The 20175-nt window shown below is 42.2% G+C and overlaps 1 protein-coding gene across 1 annotated transcript in view; it reads right to left on the reverse strand.

Annotated features, from left to right (window-relative positions):
- Window positions 1-20175, reverse strand: part of MAP2K4 (mitogen-activated protein kinase kinase 4) — a 130392-nt gene that overhangs the window by 28954 nt on the left and 81263 nt on the right. The window contains exons 6-8 of the mRNA XM_040452933.1: window positions 14477-14596; window positions 12100-12151; window positions 8049-8176 (exon numbers count right to left, since the gene is read on the reverse strand). Coding sequence (XP_040308867.1) covers window positions 8049-8176; window positions 12100-12151; window positions 14477-14596 — 300 coding nt within the window. The remainder of the gene's footprint in view (window positions 1-8048; window positions 8177-12099; window positions 12152-14476; window positions 14597-20175) is intronic.

Raw genomic sequence — 20175 nt, forward strand, 5'->3', positions numbered from 1 at the left:
TCGGGCTCTGTGCTGACTGCTCAGAGCCTGGAGACTGTTTCGGATTCTGTGTCTCCCTCTCTCTCTGCCCCTCCCCCATTCGTGCTCTGTCTCTCTCTGCCTCAAAAATAAATAAACGTTAAAAAAAATTAGAAAAAGATAATAACAAAAAACTAAAAAATCACAAGCAGGCAAAAATAGAAAGTCAGTTAATGTCTAGTGGCTAAATTCATTATACATGAAGGTGCATCGACACTGGAAACACGCCTGCAAATGCCTACGGAGCAGATGAAAAGCAGAAGTGCCATAGGATTTCATTTACATAAAAATGTAGCGGGATATATACTCACAGAACAATTTTTTCCCTTTATGAGTTAACGATGGGTAATTAATTCTCCACTTTCCTAGTCTGTACTTTATTTTTAACATATCAAACAAGGACATAATCTTCCAATAAGAAACACATTTACAACACTATCAATGGTAGAGTTCTTCAAACGTGGAGTTATTTCACTGAACATTTAAAAAAACAGGCATAATACAATGGGATTTCAAAGTCACCAGGAAGTGAAATATCAAGCCACTGGGGATAAGTTGTGTGTCTCAAAGTTATGTGTACAAACAGAAAAAGTGACATATACGCCTCCTTTGGGAGTGTGTGTGTGTGTGTGTGTGTGTGTGGACACACACACACAAACACACATATATATGTATGTACATATATATATGTATGTACATACATACATATACATGCATACATACACACACACACACACACACACACACACACACACACACACACACATCAAGGGAGAAAAAAAATCAGATCTGGAATCTTTTCCTGAATATACCAAAATGTTTTGCTAGGCAAAAAATATTAGGCAACTGACAGAATGGGAGAAGATATTTGCAAGTGATATATCGGATAAAGGGTTAGTATCCAAAATTTATAAAGAACTTGCCAAACTTAACACCTAAAAACATAATTTGAAGTGAAGAAATGGGCAGAAGACATGAATAGACACTTTTCCAAAGAAAACATCCAGATGGGTACCAGACACATGAAAAGATGCTCAATATCACTCATCATCAGGGAAACACAAATCAAAACAACTATGAGATACCACCTCACACCTGTCAGAATGGCTAAAATGAACAACTCAGGAAACAACAGATGTTGGCGAGGATGCGGAGAAAGGGGAACCCTCTTGCACTGTTGGTGGGAATGCAAACTGGGGCAGCCACTCTGGAAAACAGTATGGAAGGTTCTCAAAAAAATTAAAAATAGAACTACCCTACAACCCAGCAAATGCACTACTAGGAATTTATCCAAAGGACACAAAAATGCTGATTTGAAGGGGCACATGCACCCCAATGTTTATAGCAGTGCTATCGAAAATAGGCAAATTATGCAAAGGGCCCAAATGTCCACCAACTGATGAAGGGATAAAGAAGATATGGTATGTGTTTGTATACACATACACACACACACACACACACACACACACACACACACACACACACACACAAAATGGAACACTACTCGGCGGTGAAGAAGAATGAAATCTTGCCATTTGCAATAATGTGGATGGAAGTGGAGGGTGTTATGCTAAGCCAAATAAGTCAGAGAGAGACAGATATTGTAGGATTTCACTTATATGTGGAATTTGAGAAACAAAACAGATGAACATAGGGGAAGGGAAGGAAACATAAGATAAAAACAGAGAGGAAGGCAAACCATGAGAACAAACTGAGGGTTTCTGGTGGGTGTTGGGTGGGAGAATGGGCTAAATGGGTGATGGACATTAAGGAGGGCACTTGCTGGGATGAGCACTGGGTGTTATATGTAAGTGATGAATCACTAGGTTCTACTCCTAAAGTCAAGGTTACTCTGTAACCTTGAATGGGGAGGGGGGGAGAATCTTTACTATATTTAAAACTAGAGTAAAAAGCTCTTCTTAGAAGAAAACCATCATGGACTTAACACCCAAGATCATGCAGGGGCAGGGGGAGGATGGGGGGGGGGGAGGGAGGAGTTGTTACCTAACATTCAGAAATAAGCCTTCAAACTGCTACAGAAAGAAAGAGCACTGGTTGCTCAACCACAAATCCCCATGTTCGAAGGTGGCAGCAGGGTTGCCCATGGACAGTTGTTTCCTAAGCTTGATTTCTGTGAAGTCACAATTCTCCAGGACTGGGTGCACCAGCCGCGGTCTCAGTACTGACTCAAACAACGGCGGCCTTCCATTGGTTTTGAAACAGCTTTCCTGAGATGGAATCCCTACACCATCCGACCCACCCATTTGAGGCACTCGATTCGCGGGTTGCTCATGTATTCCCAGAGCTGCGCGACCATGACCAAGGTCACTTGGAGAACCTTCCCCCCGCCCCGCACTTCTGGCCATCGCCACCTCACGGTACCACAACTGCCCCCCACGCCGGACCTACTAATCTACTTTCTGTCCCTATAGGTTTCCTTTTGCTGCACTTACGTATAAATGGAACCATACAGCATGTAACCTTTTATAACTGCTTCTGCCACTTAGCGTAATGTCTTCAAGGTTTATCCATATCGTAACACGTGTCAGTATTTCATTTTGGTTTGAGACGGGGCACGAGTCCACTAGTCCACCCAGACCACATTTTGTGTGCCCATTCACCCACTGGGGCACATGTGGGTTATTTCTGCCTTTTGGGTATTACACATCCATGTCGTTATGTGCTACAAACACTCACGGGCGAGTTTTATGGACGTGGGCTTTCATCACTGTCAGGGATATACCTGGGAGTCCAGTTTACTGTAACTTCTGCACTGACATGTTTGAGGACCTGCCAGGATCTTTTTCCAAAGTGGCCGTATCATCTTACTCTCCCACTAACAGCGCATGACGGCTCCAAGCTCTCCACACCTTCATTAACACTTATTAGTATCTGACTTGGGGATTCTGGCCATCCTAGTGGATGTGTGGGGTGGGGCCTCACTGTGGTTTGAAGTCTTCAATTTGTAAACCAAGAAGAACTGGAATGTGACGGATTGATAAGCCGTCAAAGCAATAGCTAACGACCCCGAAGAAAATTTATTTTTTTCCAGACTGAAAAGCCTGAGACCGTTATATCCTTAACAACACTCCTGAATAAACTGCTTTCCGGTTATTAACAGGCAAGCCACAAAATAAAGTGGGTTCCACTGACAAATATCAGGGGAATGCTAAGTTTAGAAAAGCTGTTTCTTCACCGAGATTTTTCTCAGCATTTTTAATTAGTGTGTTAACATACATGATGTATCTAAACCCTTAAAATAGCATACAGTGACTCCCAGTCATTGGGTCCCAGAACGCTTTTTTGACAAACTACCCATAACATGTCATCCAGATGCAAAATTTTTAAAAAGCCACTCTACACAGTCTCCCAGTTTTCTGAACAAGATGAGTGTTCAGAACATGGCCTTCACTGAAAACGATACATAGACTGACAACAGCGAAAACAACAGAGCAGGCAACTCCAAGGGAGCATCCTTCCAAAGAAACATGAAAAAATAAAGCAAAAAAATAACCAACCTTGTCAGAATTCTGGGGTTAAAGAATCAAAAGTTTATAGGAACCAGGGGTGCCTGGGTAGCCCAGTCAGGTAAGCATCCAACCTCAGCTCAGGAATGATCTCACAGTTTGTGAGTCCGAGCCCCATGTCGGGCTCCATGCTGACAGCTCAGAGCCTGGAGCCTGCTTCAGATTCTGGGTCTCCCTCTCTCTCTGCCCCCCACCCCTGCTCATGCTCTGTCTCTCTCTCTCTCTATCTCTATCTCTCTCTGCCCCTCCCCAACTTATGCTCTCTCTTTCTCAAAATAAATAAATAAACATATTTTTAAAAAGTTTATAGCAACCAAGCAAACAATGAATCAAGAAAATCCAACTTAAAAATGATAAGAAACCTCTGCAGCATTTCTACTTGACCTTGCCCCTGTCCTTGCTCTGGCTCAAAAGCTGTCTTACAGACGGCAGATCCCCGGTATCAGACCCTAGACTCGGGGTCCAGAGGGAAGAGGAAGCAGAGCAGACCTTAATCAAGAAGAAGGGAGTTGGTCTGTTCCAACCTGTCCGGGGAGCGATGGAGAATGGGCCGTGGGGCCTGCCTTTGTCCTGCCCAGCTGGGGACTCACTCACGGCATAACGTCAGAGGACGCGCCTCAAAAACACTGTAAGGCAAACGCGTGACCTGCGGATGGCCGGTGCAGAAGATAAGGACTGAGACATACATGAGACCCCCAGAAATGTGGCAGGAAAAGTAGACGGCAGAGTTTCTTTGGAAAATGAAGCCATTCACACTCCCCTGCGCATGCTGGGAAGTTTAGAGAGCCAGGTGCATGCCCAGTGGGGGACCCGCACTCAGAAAGACCAGAGGACTTAAGCTGTAACCTCTGGCTGCTCTACAGGCCAAGGGCAGGTAGGAAGTGAAAGGGAAAGCAGATATGTGAATGGAGGGGCTGAGCATTGGAGGGGAGCCCCCAGCACAGAAGCCATCTGCAAGGGCTCCAGTAGTTATGTGGGTTTCCTTCCCTTTGTTTTCTTTATGGATTGTTTTTTCTTTTCTTTTTGGATACTGGTATCCGAAAGAAAACAAGCAAAACAAAAAACTAAGGAAAACAAAAAACGAAACTGTCAAAACATTAGCTGAACACAAGCTAGGAAAAGACACATCAGAGACCACATAGGATTTATTATACGGACTTTTTCTTTTTAATTTTTTTAATGTTTATTTATTTTTGATAGAGACAGACAGACAGACAGACAGACAGTGTGAGCAGGGGAGGGGCAGAGAGAGAGGGACACACAGAATCGGAAGCAGGCTCCAGGCTCTGAGCTGTCAGCCCAGAGCCCGACGCGGGGCTCGAACTCACAGACCGCGAGATCGTGACCTGGCTGAAGTCGGGCGCTTAACCGACTGAGCCACCCAGGCAGCCCCATTACACAGATGTTAAGACTTCAGAGAAAAAAAAAAAAAAATCACTAAAGAAACAGCTACGTCTCATAGCAAGGAACAAAAGCAACCATGAGGAGAGGGGAAGAATATGGGTTCCAGAATTACCATGTCATAATATTTAAAATGTCCAGTTTTTCACATACACAAAAATACAAAGCATGCAAAGAAAATGCCTGAAACTAACCACGAGGAACCGATAATCAGACAAATCCAGAATGTGGGACATTCCTGGGAAATGTGTGCATGAAGTACATATTAGGTGATACTATGAAATTCTTGCTACTCATTTAAGGTTTGTGTTTTGGGTGTGGTGATGACATTGTGGTTGTGAAGAAAAGTGCACTTTTTTGGGGAGATCCGCGCAGAAGTGTTTAGAATAAAACTCATCAGCCACGTACTTTCAAATGCTCCAGAGCACATACGTACGTGTGTGTCTGTATCTATGTTTATGCACATCTAGATGAGGAGACGAGGAGGCCGCAAAAGGTTAGCTATTGGTTTTTGGAAACGTTTGTGCTTCAACTCTACATTTTATACACTTTTCATGATATTAAATAATCTAGAAAGATGGGGCCCCTGGGTGGCTCGGTTGAGTGTCCAACTTCGGCTCAGGTCATGATCTCGCAGTTTGTGGGCTCGAGCCCCACTTCGGGCTTGCTCCCGTCAGCCTGTCAACACAGAGCCTGCTTGGGATCCTCTGCCCCCCTCTCTCTGCTCCTTCCCCAAAATAAATAATTATTTAAAAAAATAAATAAATAAATAATCTAAAAAGAAATCACAATTCCTATAGATCAAAGATAAAATAATAAATCTTAAATAAAAAGACAAGCTATGGGGTGCCTGGGTAGCTCTGTCGGTTTGAGCATCTGACTTTGGCTCAGGTCATGATCTTGCAGTTCATGAGTTCCAGTCCCGTGTGGGGCTGACAGCTCGGAGCCTGGGGCCTGCTTCGGATTCTGTCTCCCTCTTGCTGTCTGCTCCTCCCCTGTTCACCCTCTATCTCTATCTGTCTCTCAAAAATAAACATTAAAAAACAACAAAAAAAGACAAGATATATTTCTGATACCTGATGTAAAGATGCATCAAGAAAGAGTCAAGCCACCTTAAGGCTTGTAATAAAATTAATGTGGACCACACTCCTGCCCATCTACAGGCCTCACAAGACTCGAGTGGACAGAAGCATTTCATTTAGTCCAGGAAGGATTAAAGGCGGAGAAGTTTATGAGCTGCCTGCTGACTCCAGAGCCGAAGAAGCTTATCAGGAAATGAAAAGCAGTGCAGCTCCTGGGCCTGTGAGCCCTATTTCCACACAGAGACTCAAAGTCTCCTTCTTTCTTAAAAGTCACCTAAGTACAGGGGCGCCTGAATGGCTCAGTTGGTTGAGTGTCCGACTTCAGCTCAGGTCATGACCTCACGGTCCGTGAGTTCGAGCCCCGCGTCAGGCTCTGTGCTGATGGCTCAGAGCCTGGAGCCTCCTTTGGATTCTGTGTCTCCCTGTCTCTCTGCCCCTCCCTGGCTCACGCTCTGTCTCTCTCTCAAAAACAAATAAACATTAAAAAAAAAAAAAAGTCACCTGAGTACAAACATTCAGCTTCAGCTGTGCTGCAATTACCTTTTTAAAACCTGCATAAATTACACAGGGGCTCCTGGGTGGCTCAGCCAGTTAAGCGTCTGACTTCAACTTAGGTCATGATCTCGCCATTCAGAGCTCAAGCCCCGCATCAGGCTCTGTGCTGACAGCTTGGAGCCTGGAGCCTGCTTCGGATTCTGTGTCTCCCTCTGTCTCTGACCCTCCCCCACTCATTCTCTCTCTCTCTTATTCTCTCCCTCCCTCCCTCCCTCCCTCTCCTTCTCTCTCTCTCTCAAAAATAAACATTAAAGAAATTTTTAACTGTCTTTAAAAAAAATTTTTTTTCATCAGTGTTACACAGCAAAGGTACTCAGTCACCTTAGTGCTGTGACAAGCCCGAAAAATGAAGGTGGCAATTTCTAGTTAATTCTCAGGGCATCATTACTAAATGTGTAAATTATATGAATTCGCAAATGCTCAGTGATTAATATGTTTTATTTCTTACTTTTGAAATTGTTCCATTTATCTCTAATTATCATGATGAATGCAAGATCTTCCAAATGTTCCCAATAATCTGCCTGCCCAGCCAACATCCACAAAGCCCAAACTGCAAATGAAGATATCTTTTTGCACACACACACACACACACACACACACAAGTCCATAAAGACTGCGGCCAAAGCTGCTAAATGGAATGAGTCAATACTCTGCACACCCACATGCCACCACTTACAAGCAGCATGCTGGTCCCCAAAGAACTACGGCCACATTAAAGAAGACACCAACACCTAGGGCAAGCGCTTCAAACATAGACACTGAATTTTCAATCAAATACAGATGAAAATCCAGCCTGTAGGAACAGTATATGCATACATACTATGCATACATACAGGGATAAGGTGAGTGTGAACCATGTGGATGGCTGGTGTAAGTCTGGCTAGTGTAAGTCCGGCTCCGAGGACAAACAGGATCTAAGTTGGCAAATGCCCAAGACCTCTACCCTTGAATTTGTCAGCGTGCTTCATCCACCTCCAAAGAAGGGACCAACAATATTCAGAACACAGCCTCAGATTCTTCCAGACACTGTGAGCTCTGTTAGGAACTCTGGGAACTCCAGTCTCCCGTTTTTCTCCAACTGGAAGAAAAGCATCACTGGGTGGCCCAGGACACTTTCTCCATGTGTTAACGGATGATGTGGACACAAGATCCATAGTATCCCTGACCCTACAACGTTATCTACGTCAGTCAAGAGAGCATAGGGGGCGCTGGAAACAGAGAGGCCTTCTGAGAACCACCTGGGGGTTAGTGGAATAGAGGAAGACAAGGAAACAGGAATTCACTGGGACAATTTCATAGTTCCATGGAGAAGCTAGAACCTGAATTTGGCTCTTAGGGAAGAGGAAAATATTCTAGTATGGTAAAACTGCTGACCAGTGTCAGACCCCTGAGAAGGAGAGCACCAAAGGGCAGGGGATCTCGGGGCAAAGACTACCAAGCAGGAAGATCTGGCCTTCGTACTTACTGCCATGTATGGCCTACACCCGGCATCTCTTGTCTTGGCAATGGAGTCCACCAGCTGTCCACTGATGCCAAAGTCACAGAGCTTAATATTCCCACTCCTGTCCAGAAGAATATTGGAAGGTTTGATATCTGCAAGCAAGGGAGAGAGAGAGGTCATTCCGCATACAAGTGAACGGTCAAATGAGCTATATTCTAAAGCATGTTAAGCAAAATTACTGAAAAACTTTAGATAATGCAAGTGATCAAGTCCTTAAAATTCAGGTATTTAAAAGGAGGAAAATGAGGAAAGAATACTCTGAATGCCAATGCTTACAAAAGCAGGCTCAGAAATGTTTCACAGTAAATGTAGGCATTCTATAATGCTTTCTTTGTTTATATCAAAAGACTTACATTCATTTACCTGTTTCAAATTCATTACTTACTGGTCAAAATACAAAGAATGAATTTAACCTACAAGAGCAAACCAAGCTACCTTACAGGATGGCAAAGACTATCCACCCACATGCAAACTATGCAAATTATACAGCCACAATTTAGTTATAAAGTCAAGCTTCATCTAACTTAGAAAAGTATCCAATCCAGTCTACCTCAAAACCACAGCTTTTGGACCAAAGAAGCAAAGACTCAAAATCTGGGTCCAAAATTCACAATGTGACCTGGGGCAAGCTAGTCAACTCTCTCAGCAGCTACAACTTCCTCATCTACCAAACGAAAATAATCATTAATTCACAGGGCTCTGGACGTGAAAACACCGGATGCAGTACCTGAACTTTATTTGTACTCAATAAATGATACGTATCCACTTAGTAATTATTCCTCCTTAAGAGACTTTTCTGACTTTAGCTGACTTCATCAAGTTTCCCCCCGACTAATCCTTTGAGTCATCCTTGAGAAACCAGATTCATTTTCATTTTCACCCCTTCCAAGGTGTGTGTCTGCTGTCCTGTAAATTTGAGAAAGCCAAATGCCTTCCATTTGGTTCTCTGAGTTTTATGGTCTTGCCAAACTAGCCCCTGGATTTTCACCCCTTCCTCACGGACAATGAACTCACTGCCGGAATGTGCTAGACCCACTGTCTGGCCAATTCTCCCCCTTTGCTCACTAATTCTCTATCCCTGTCTCAATGCTTCTATCCATTGCATTATCACTATCAAATCTCAATGAATAAAAAGGATAAAAAAGATGAGATACAAAAAATATGTCTATAACTCAGAAGGAGAGCTACAGAAAAGTCCAGAAAAGGTCTCTTACCAGCACTGAGAAGGCTGACGCCTATCAAACGTCCATCCTAACCAGCCCATCCCTTCTAACGGAATCTACATTTGATTTTATTGAGGCATCTATCCTCCTCTGTGTAGCTCTAACCACACCTCCCAAACTGGGGCCTGACTGGTCCAAACTTATCAGGGTCGTTCCTCGCCAGTAACCAGTTGAGGCAAGGGCATGAGGCAATTCTGGTGAATGAGACAAGAGAAAACACTGGAGAGAGAGAAGGAAGATTTCCCAGCTCCTAAAATGGCCAAACGGGAAGAGAAAGAGCTTCTCCAAGAGGCTGTCACATCCACATGTGACGCTGGGGACTTGCTGTGGCAGTTAGCACCCTGAGGACACAGCCAACATATTAAGAAGGGTGGAGTCAAAAGAAGGAAACTTGAACCCTAAACATACTGGGCTTGGAGCCACCCTACCCTTCGACTTGTCAGGACAGAGATGGTGAATTTGCTTGAAGTTTAAGGCAGTTATCAGGATTTTCTGTTACTCATAACCAAAAGCACTCTTGACTACAGCAAAAAAGCTAACTGATCATAATGGATAAGAAAAAAAGAGACTTGGGGCTGGGACTTGGAGCCTGGGTGGCTCAGTCGGTTGAGCGTCCGACTTCAGCTCAGGTCATGATCTCACAATCTGTGGGTTCGAGCCCTGCGTCAGGCTCTGTGCTGACAGCTCAGAGCCTGGAGCCTGCTTCGGATTCTGAGTCTCCCTCTCTCTGCCCCTTCCCCACTCACACTGTGTGTGTGTCTTTCTTTCTCAAAAGTAAAATTAGGGGCGCCTGGGTGGCGCAGTCGGTTAAGCGTCCGACTTCAGCCAGGTCACGATCTCGCGGTCCGGGAGTTCGAGCCCCGCATCGGGCTCTGGGCTGATGGCTCAGAGCCTGGAGCCTGTTTCTGATTCTGTGTCTCCCTCTCTCTCTGCCCCTCGCCCGTTCATGCTGTCTCTCTCTGTCCCAAAAATAAATAAACGTTGGGAAAAAAAAAATTTAAAAAAAAAAAAAAAAGTAAAATTAAAAAAAAAAAATCAAAGAAAAAAGAGACTGCTATAAACTCATCATTTCATTTATTAATAGGAAAACCGAAGTTATTTTTGAAGATTTTCCCATTCATTCAGCTACTCCTCTCGTTCAGCTACTCCTCTGGCACTGTCTTAGTGCTTCACTGTGATTGGCGAGTATCCTTGAGGTAAGTGTTAAATGCCCTAAAGGGGATACTCTCATAGGCGCAAAATACAGCAAAAAAAAATATCCCAAAACGAGAACGAGATTAACAAGAACAAAATAATTTTGGTTAGCGACCTAACCCTACATGATTCTAGGCCAAAAGAGGAAATAAGAAGCCTACCTCCTATTATTTTTTAACAAACATTAAGCCACGCAAAATTATTCCTGATAATACAACATATGCTGATGTTCAAGGTTAACTAATTTCAGCGGTCCTGAGTCAACGCCAAATGAAAGTGACTTAAACAAATGCCCCAATTGTTAATTTCTTTAAGCACTAGACACCATGTTTCCTAGAGTGCAAGGTTTTCCACTGTTCTGAATATGACCTTCTACTCTCTGCCCTATTTACTGTTCAGCTGAACCACACAGTGCCATGTACTGTCCTGGATTTGTCCGTGACAAGTTTCGTGAGGAGAGTGACCTTGGCTACTTCTTCCAAGCCACCACCACATGGCCCTGAGTCTAGCATAGTAATAAGTAGAGCAACTGTGAAATGTGTTTGCTGAATTAATTTCGTGATTCCCCCCGACTTCCAATAAATCTACATCAAATGTTTACATTCGGACCTGTGTCTAACAAGGCCAAGATCACTGTTCGTGCAAATACAAATGCTTTAGATGAATTTCAATGTACAGTAACAATCAAAGCATCTCTCTCTATTTTCAAAAAAATCTTCTAAAGTAAAGAAGAAACACCTGAAAGGGACAGTAACATGACTTTAAAATGCTCCAGAGGGTCGAGGGGCCTGAGTTGCTCAGTTGGTTTAGCGTCTGACTTCGGCTCAGGTCATAATCTCGCAGTTCGTGGGTTTGAGCCCCACGTCAGGCTCTATGCTGACAGCTCAGAGCCTGGAGCCTGCTTCAGATTCTGTGTCTCCCTCTCTCTCTGCCTCTCCCCGTCTTGCGCTCTCTCTCTCTCTTGCTCAAAAATAAACATTAAAAAAAAAAAAAACATTTTTTTTAATGCTCAAGGGGGGCATCTGGGTGGTTCAGTCAGTTGAGCATCCAGCTTCAGTTCAGGTCATGATCTCACAGCTTGTGGGTTCAAGCCCCACGTCGGGCTCTGTGTCTCCCTCTCTCTGCCCCTCCCCTGCTCATGCTCTCTCTCTCTCTCAAAAATAAACATAAATACATACATACATACATACATATGTAAAAATAAAATGCTCAAGGTACCATCCTCCAAATCATTTGAATGTCCCCAGGACCATCTTCCTGCTCATTTGTATACACAGAGAAACATTATCTATCAAGCAAATGAATAACTGTTTTTCAAATAAGAGTACTAAGAACTTGCAGCAAAATCTATTTCAATTTCTAAACTCAATATATGAATAAGCTAAGCTGAAATTTATAGAATCCCAAAGGAAATAATACCTTAAATTAATAAAGCTTTAGGGAAAAAATAACAATAGTGTTAGGATACATATGTTTTGCTAAAAACACAAGTATTTGAGGAAAGCTTAGACAGTGACACTGTAATTTTCAATAATGTTTTCCTATTAAGGAAATTTTATAGATTAATTTCTAATCTATAAAAAATAATTCCTACCCACCTCTGTGAATGATTTTCAAGTTTTCTTTTAAGTGGTTTAGTGCTTTCACAGTCTGGGGAGAAAAAGCAAAGATGAGAGAAGTAATATCCTTTTAACCAAAAAGCATGCAGTTTATCACAGCCCCGGAAGCCCTTTATATTCTTTTAGGCTCCATTATTTCAATATTCTGTCCACCTCTTGTGTTAAGTGAAAATGCTACATGATCATTTTAGATCTGAAAACTTACTTGCTTTTACATGCTGGTCCCCAATAATGAAAAGAACCCAATAACTTATAATTTTTCAGTAAGTCATTACAAAGTTGTACATTTCTCGCACCTTCAAACTTTTAAGAATGGAAATATTCCATACAAGAGAGTCCATATAGTCTGGTTCCGTTATGACCTCTAATTTAAATTGAGTTTTTCCAAATTTCCTCGGTGTCTACTAATTACTCGTTCCCCTTCGCTCAGTGCAACGCCTTCAAAGTCATTTTCACAGAGCCAAAGTATCTCTGCTCAACCTCTATCGCAATTTATTCAGAACTGACAATATTGTTTGATCACTGCTCAGAAAACCAGTCATTTCTTCAGGAATATAGGGAACAGGGACTTGAGTTAAAATTTCCACAGTCTCCAACTAAAAGAGGACTAAAGGACAGGCCAACCATTTGCTATCAAAAGGTCAAGTCTCTGCCCCATCAAGCTGCTGGGTGTCAGGAACACAGAACTTGCAATGTTTGAAGCAGCTAAGCCTCTTGTGTTCATTGGGTTGTTAATGAGCAAGAAGGGATTTAACACCAAGTGATTTTAAATGTTGTGCTTAAGAGGAAGGATGATCACCAAGTCTGGAAACATAGGCAAACATGTAATAAATGATTTACTAGTGTTTCTATATTACATATACTGCATTATACAATAAAACAATTTTGTCTATGTTTCCCAACTTCACGGCCACCCTGGTACATGGCGGTCAAGAGCAGGATTCTGGGATGGGGCTGCCTGGGCCTTAAATCATTCACCATCTACAACTGTATGAGATTCAGAGCAAATTAACTACTTAACCTCTACAGGCTCCAGAGCTGTCATGTGTAAAAAGGGAGCTACACTATTTACCACAGAGAATTACTACGAAGAGAAAATGTCGAAAGATCTTGGCCTGACACAAAATAAACATTCAATAACCATTAGCTATTATCATTATTCTACTACTGTCGCATTATAACTGCTATGAATACTGGGTTTGGTATACTGGAGAGATGACAAAATTTCATTTATCTTCCCAAAAATAAGTTTCTAGTGTACTTCAGCTTCTTTTTATAAAACCATATGAAAGGGTGTATAACTTAACCTTTAGCTCATAAAATCTTTAAATTTATGAATCAATTTAGCTAAATAAATTAAAATATTAACGAGACCCACGGATCTCAAGATTTCGATGATTAGCGTTTCATCTGATTTTTAAAATTCCAATTATACACACACACCTTTCATGACTAAAATACAGATCAGAAACTGCCCATATATTTTTACATTAACCCTTAAGGATAAAACGGGATGAGTCGGCAGTTAGCGGGTAGACTATACTGAAAATAGAGGATGCAGGAAAGGAAGAGGCGGGAAATTACTCGCGACCGGAATATCTACCTTACAAATCCCTCGAAAACTTATTTTGCACATTCACTAACCTAAGTTGTGTCGTTAGCTGAGATTCTTACGGGTTTCTGAGAGTGTTACTAATTTTACCCTACTGAAAAGGATTTCGTGGACAACTTTGGTCAGCTGCAAGATTCAGAGCAAGAAAGAAAATGGTGAGGAATTCGCTTTCAAAACGACCAACACATATGTAAAAAAGCACCTGGCCTCTTTTTGGTAGTCTGGTGCAAGTGAATTGACCCAATTAGTAGCAATGCAGGTTACTGAAATTGCTAGGCAAAAATTTAAATAGTTTAGAGTGGGCAGCTCAAAACGTAAACCACAGGAAATGTGCTTTGTTTAAGAGTTTCAGTGTAAGGGACTTCAAGGGAACTGCTGTAATTCTGATTAATTCAGAGACAATGGTGAGAATATAACCAATTTAAAAGTAGGAAAAGCAACAGGACTAAAAAGGAGCAGAAAATTTCTTCTGGTCCTATTTACAGCACAATGTATTATGGTTCATTGTGATTTTAATGAGCAGAGTATTACAGTTTTTACATAGAATATATTTTGAAAGTTGTTTCTTAGGACTTGTATTAGTTATCCCACAGAAGTGACTGTGTCTCTTTTCCTATTACAAATGATTTTCCAGGAAGGTCAAAAACATTCTGTGAAGGACATTCAGATATGGACATTCAAAACCCCAACAGCATCTTTACGGAAGTATAGACAGAATGAACAATTTGAAAACCAGGTACTTACTGCTAAAGTGATTTTGCCTAAAATTTCTTCTGGAATAACATCATCTAATACACTATATACATATTTGTAAAACTTATCAAACGAGGTAGACATGAGTTCCATACAGATCCAACAGTCACCCTATAAAATAACAAATATCTGTTATTCCTTTACATCTCAGGATTAAGTACTACATTTCCTTTACTTAAAATAGAAATACAATGAGAGAAAAAGCAACTAGCAGTCATTTCTGGTTCCTCCTTAAAGCCCTGGGCAGAAGAGTCCCCTCCTCTGTAAACCCAAACCTATTGGCCCGATGTCCCCGCTCTTAATTGTAAAGACGGGGATGGTCTTACAGGGAAGCTTCTGTGCTTTCACAAAGAGTTCCAGTTTTCCCATAATTAAATACAGGTATGGAAAATATGTGGGAAAGTGTTCGTTGCCGCTAACAAAGAAAATCGATGACAGTAATCTGGAGGCTCTAGGGTTCGTGGGAGGTCCGCACGAGAACACACAAGATGTAAGCAGACACCACGGGGAGAGCGCTCTACGAGGACGTGTACCTATGAACGCGGACTACGGAGGGCCTTGCGAGAAGGAGACCGGCTACTGGGATGATGACGATTCTGCGTGTTGTTAGGAATTTGTGGACCAGCTGCATCCCGGCAGATTCGCTGCCACTAAGCTCCTACCTGGATCGATCACGTAGGAGATTGATGCCCGAGAAGGCAAAACGGCTTGCCCAGAATAACAACGCCCATCAGTGACAGAGCCAGGAACAGAACCCAGTTTACTTAACTCCTGGCTCCCCTCACCACCTAAAAGCAAGGGCCCTTCACGTACACACAGGAAGCATGCCTACACTGTGATGGAGACCGAGACACATAACGGTGCCCTCACGACGGGAGGCACCACGTGCCAGAACTTACCTGGCTTCACGGAATTCTTACTTGTAAAACATATTTGACATAGCGAATTTCCACTTGCGTTTTCTTAAAAACTTTTTTCTTTAATGTTTATTTATTTTTGAGAGACAGAGAAAGACAGAGCGTGAGTGGAGGAGGGGCCGAGAGAGAGGGAGACCCAGAATCCGAAGCAGGCTCCAGGCTCCGAGCTGTCGGCGCAGCGCCTGACGCGGGGCTCGACCTCACGGACCGCGAGATCGTGCATGACCTGAGCCGAAGTCGGACGCTCAACCGACGGAGCCCCTCAACCTATACTTTCTTTCTTCTCTCTCTGCGGCTTTTTTTCTTTCGGGTGCTCTTACAGACTGCTGTTCACAAAGGGCCGAGTAGCACCCTTTCCCCGAAACAAACGCTCAAATTTATTTTAATCTAAAGACACCATCTCAATAGATACACTAAAAAACTTTTTCAGCAGCACAGCCAAGTGGAAAGATCACTGAAAGGCCTGACTTCTTATCCAGACTCCCCCACTTGTGCAAGCTTGGGCCCCCCTCTCCGTTCCTCGTCTAGGAAATAGGGCTGCCCCGCCATCCTCAGTGACTAGGATACAATCAAATGAGTTGACATGTGTAAATTACAAAATAAAGTGTCCTGGCAGGTGCCAAAAAATGACAGTTAAAGAAATGAGAGGAGGAGGAAGAAGCAGGGGAAAAGAGGAAGGCAACCAAGAGAGAAACAGAGACACGGAACAGGGGAAATAAAGGTAGGAAGGAAACTAGAAATGGGGGTGGGGGGAGCCATCAGCTCCAGAGACCGAGAGATCTTGTGCTTGCCAAGCCACATAACCTAACGTAAACTTCTGATCTCTTCGGGCACTTCCTTTTGACCAGAACTGAGAATAGGGAGGAGCAGCGGTGAGCTGCATTTAAAAATGTTTAAAAAGGTGGGGGGCGGGGGGGATGGTCTGAGGTGCCCCCAAAAGCAGCAACAGCAACATTACTTTCATGGTCAAGCACGAGACGGGACGCTCACATGACTGAAATGCGAAAGTAGAAATTACTAAATACGGATTTACGGAAAAGAAAAGTGAAGGATGATGAAAACCTGAACCACTGAGATCGAGATAAGTGTTCCTAGGGACGAGAACCAGATACAACCAATGGCATGCTTATATGCCTACAGTACCCACTCAGAAAATAAATTGTTTAAAAAGACACCACTCAAGGGGCACCTGGGTGGCTCAGTCAGTTAAGCGTCCATCCATCTTCGGCTCAGGTCGTGATCTCATGGTGTGTGAGTTCGAGTCCCACATCGGGCTCTGGGCTGACAGCTCGGAGCCTGGAGCCTGTTTCGGATTCTGCGTCTCCCTCTCTCTCTGCCCCTCCCCTGCTCACGCTCTGTCTCTCTCTCTGTCTCTTTCTTCTCAAAAATAAATAAACATTAAAAAAATTTTTTTAAGACACCACTCACAATACAAAAAGTATAAAGCACCTCGTAATGTATTTAACAAAAGAAGCAAAACATTGACGAAGACACGTATAAAATTTGACTAAGGGACATAACAACTGACCAAAGAGAGACGCAAAGTGGAGCCTGGTCTACTAAACAAAGACTTTTTATAAAGCTGTGAAGCTGTCAAAATAAAAGACAGTGGTGCTGATGCAGGGGGAAAAGTAAACAGACCAATACAACAGATTCAAAAGCCCATGCAACACATGGAAATATGAAGTATGATAGACGTAGCAGAGCAAAGAGTGGCGAAAGCATGGAATATTCAATGAATGTTGCTGGAACCAGTGGCCTTCCAGGTGGAAAAGAGTTAAATGAGATCATTATCTCAGATCACTCACAAATAAAGATACGAAAATCCCAAATGGATTTTTTGGAAAGCAAAGGTTTAAACTTTTTTTTTAAAGTTTATTTATTTATTTAGAGAGAGAGAGAGCGCGCGCGCACACCCTTGCAAGAGGGGGAGGGGCAGAGAGAAAGAGAGAGAATCCCAAGCAGACTCACCCTGACAGACGCAGGGCTCAAACTCAAGAAACTCGAGATCATGACATGAGCCAAAGCTGGATGCTTAACCGACTGAGCCACCCAGGTGCCCCTAAAACCTGTCCAGAAGAGGGGCGCCTGGGTGACTCAGTCAGTTAAGTGTCCCACTCTCAATTTCGGCTCAGGTCATAATCTCACAGTTTATGAGATCAAGCTCCGCATCGGGCTCTGTGCTGACAGTGCAGAGCCTGCCTGGGATTTTCTCTCTCCCTCTCTCTCTGCCCCTCCCCTGCTTGCTCGCTTGCTCTCGCTCTCTCTCTCTCAAAAATATATAAATAAGCATTAAAAAAAAAAGATACCACTTCAAACCCACCCAATTGCCAAAACCAAAACATTTAGTAATACGAAATGTTAGCAATGAGGTCTGTGACAATAAATGTCTGTGACAATAAATGGCTTCCCCAACAACTACCCCCTCTTTGTTACATACAATGTGCCCAGCTGAAACTACATTTCTCTGTCTTCTACACAGAGAAGGGCAGCCAACAAGATATCCACAAAAACAGTCGGCTGATGATTCCAGAATGGTCTTTTTGGTTCTTCCCTCTTCTCTTCCTTTGTATGGACATCACAGTTGAACTCTACAAGCCAACTTGAACCACAGGACAATCTTAACAATGTAAACCTCAAACTCAGTAAGCCACTAACAGTTTCCAGTACTGACACCTGTATACAATTCCTGACAAGGAAATCTCATTCTTACTAGTAGGAACACAAGTTAGAACAACCACTATGAAGAGAAATGTCACAATAGCCACTAAGGTGGGAATAGTTCATATGATTTAACCTAGCAATTATATTTCTAGGTGTGTGCTGTAAGGAATCTGTAATCTAAGTTGTCAAGGAGAAATGCAAAAAGACGTTCGTTTTTACACTGTTTTATAACTACAAAAAATTAGAAACAACCTTTGTTGGGGATTATTGAAGAAATGTAAAAAATGGTATACTTAATCATTAGAATACTACATAGCAGTTAAGATAAATTAACCAAATCAGGGGTGCCTAGCTGGCTCAGTTGGTAGAACATGAAACTCTTGTTCTAGGGGTTCTGAGTTCAAGCCCCACATTGGGCATAGAGCCTACTAAAAAAATAAGTAAATAATATAAAGTAATTAATGACCCAAATCTATATATTAAAGATCTATATTTATCTATATGGATGAATCTTGAAAACTATGGTAAATAGAAAATGCTATGAGGGATACATACAGGAAAATTTCATTTATGTAAACTTTAAAAATACATACATCAACACTACACATTTAGGGAAAAATACACATTGGAAAGCCTAAATAAAGAAGTTGAAAGAAATATTAACCCAAGACAGTGTTTAAAACTGTACAGTGAGAAGGAGATTAGGATGGGACCCTCAACCATAGCTATACTTTAAAGACAAATAAAGAGCGGGGCGCCTGGGTGGCTCAGTTGATTCAGTGTCCGACTTCAGCTCAGGTCATGATCTCACCGCCCATGAGTTTGAGCCCCGTGTCGGGCTCTGCACTGACAGCCCAGAGCCTGGAGCCTGTTTCAGATTCTGTGTCTCCCTCTCTCTCTGACCCTCCCCTATTCATGCTCTCTCTGTCTCAAAAATAAATAAACGTTAAAAAAAAATTTTTTTTAAGACAAATAAAGAGTAAATATGCCCAAGTGCTAATCTGCAGTGTTGGGTACACTATAATTCCTTTGTAATTTTTCAGTATGTTTGAAATATTTCATAGTTTAAAAAAAGCAAGAATTACCTTAAGAGACGAGACAAAGATGAGCATATTAAACCAAAACATGCAAAAAATAGGAAGGAAGAGTGATCATAATAAAAAAAAATTTACATAGAAAATAGAAAAACAGGGACGCCTGGGTGGCTCATTGGTTAAGTGTCCGACTTCAGCTCAGGTCATGATCTCATGGTTTGTGGGTTTGAGCCCCGTGTTGGCATCTCTGCTGACAGCTCAGAGCCCGGAGCCTGCTTCAGATTCTGTGTCTCCTGCTCTCTCTCTGCCCTTTCCCCACTCACACTCTGTGTCTCTCTCCTCTCTCCAAAATAAACATAAAAAAAAAAAAAGAAAGAAAATAGTAAAATATAGAAAATTCTAATGACAGAAAATTAATGCAACTGAAAGCTGGCTCCCTGAAAGACTAATAAAACTGATAAATCTCTAGCCAGATTCATCAGGAAAAAATAGAGAAGATGCAAATTATCTATTAAATTGCCAATTAATTTGGCAATTCTGTTGAAAGGGACAAATTTCTTCAGAGAAACAAAACTACCAAATGTCACTCAAGAAGAAATGGATAACTTGAATAGAGCTCTATCTTTGAAAAAATTGTATTTGTAGTTAAGAATCTTCCCACAAGGAAAATTCTACATTCACATGGCTTCAGGGGTGGATTCTACCAAACATTTCCAGAAGAAATACCAATTCTCTACAAATTCTTCCAGAGAGCTGCAGACAGGGACTACTTTCTAGCTCATTTTGTAAGGCTAGCTCAGATACACAGATACAAACCGATATGCTGATTCAAAAGCCAAAAACATTACAAGAAAACTACAGATCAGTATCTCTCAAGAACACAGGTATAAGACATCTAAATAACATTTTAGCAAACTCAATCCAACAATATGTTAAAAAGGTAACACATCATAATCAAGTGGATTTACCCTGGGAATGTAAGGTTGGTTTAACATATGAAAAGCAATCCATGTAACTTAGGATATGAAAAAAAGAATTTCTCTAACACCATACACAATCATCTTAAGGATACAGA

Source organism: Herpailurus yagouaroundi, unplaced genomic scaffold (genome assembly GCF_014898765.1).
Source record: "Herpailurus yagouaroundi ecotype Mexico unplaced genomic scaffold, PumYag 208, whole genome shotgun sequence".
Lineage (NCBI taxonomy): Eukaryota > Metazoa > Chordata > Mammalia > Carnivora > Felidae > Herpailurus > Herpailurus yagouaroundi.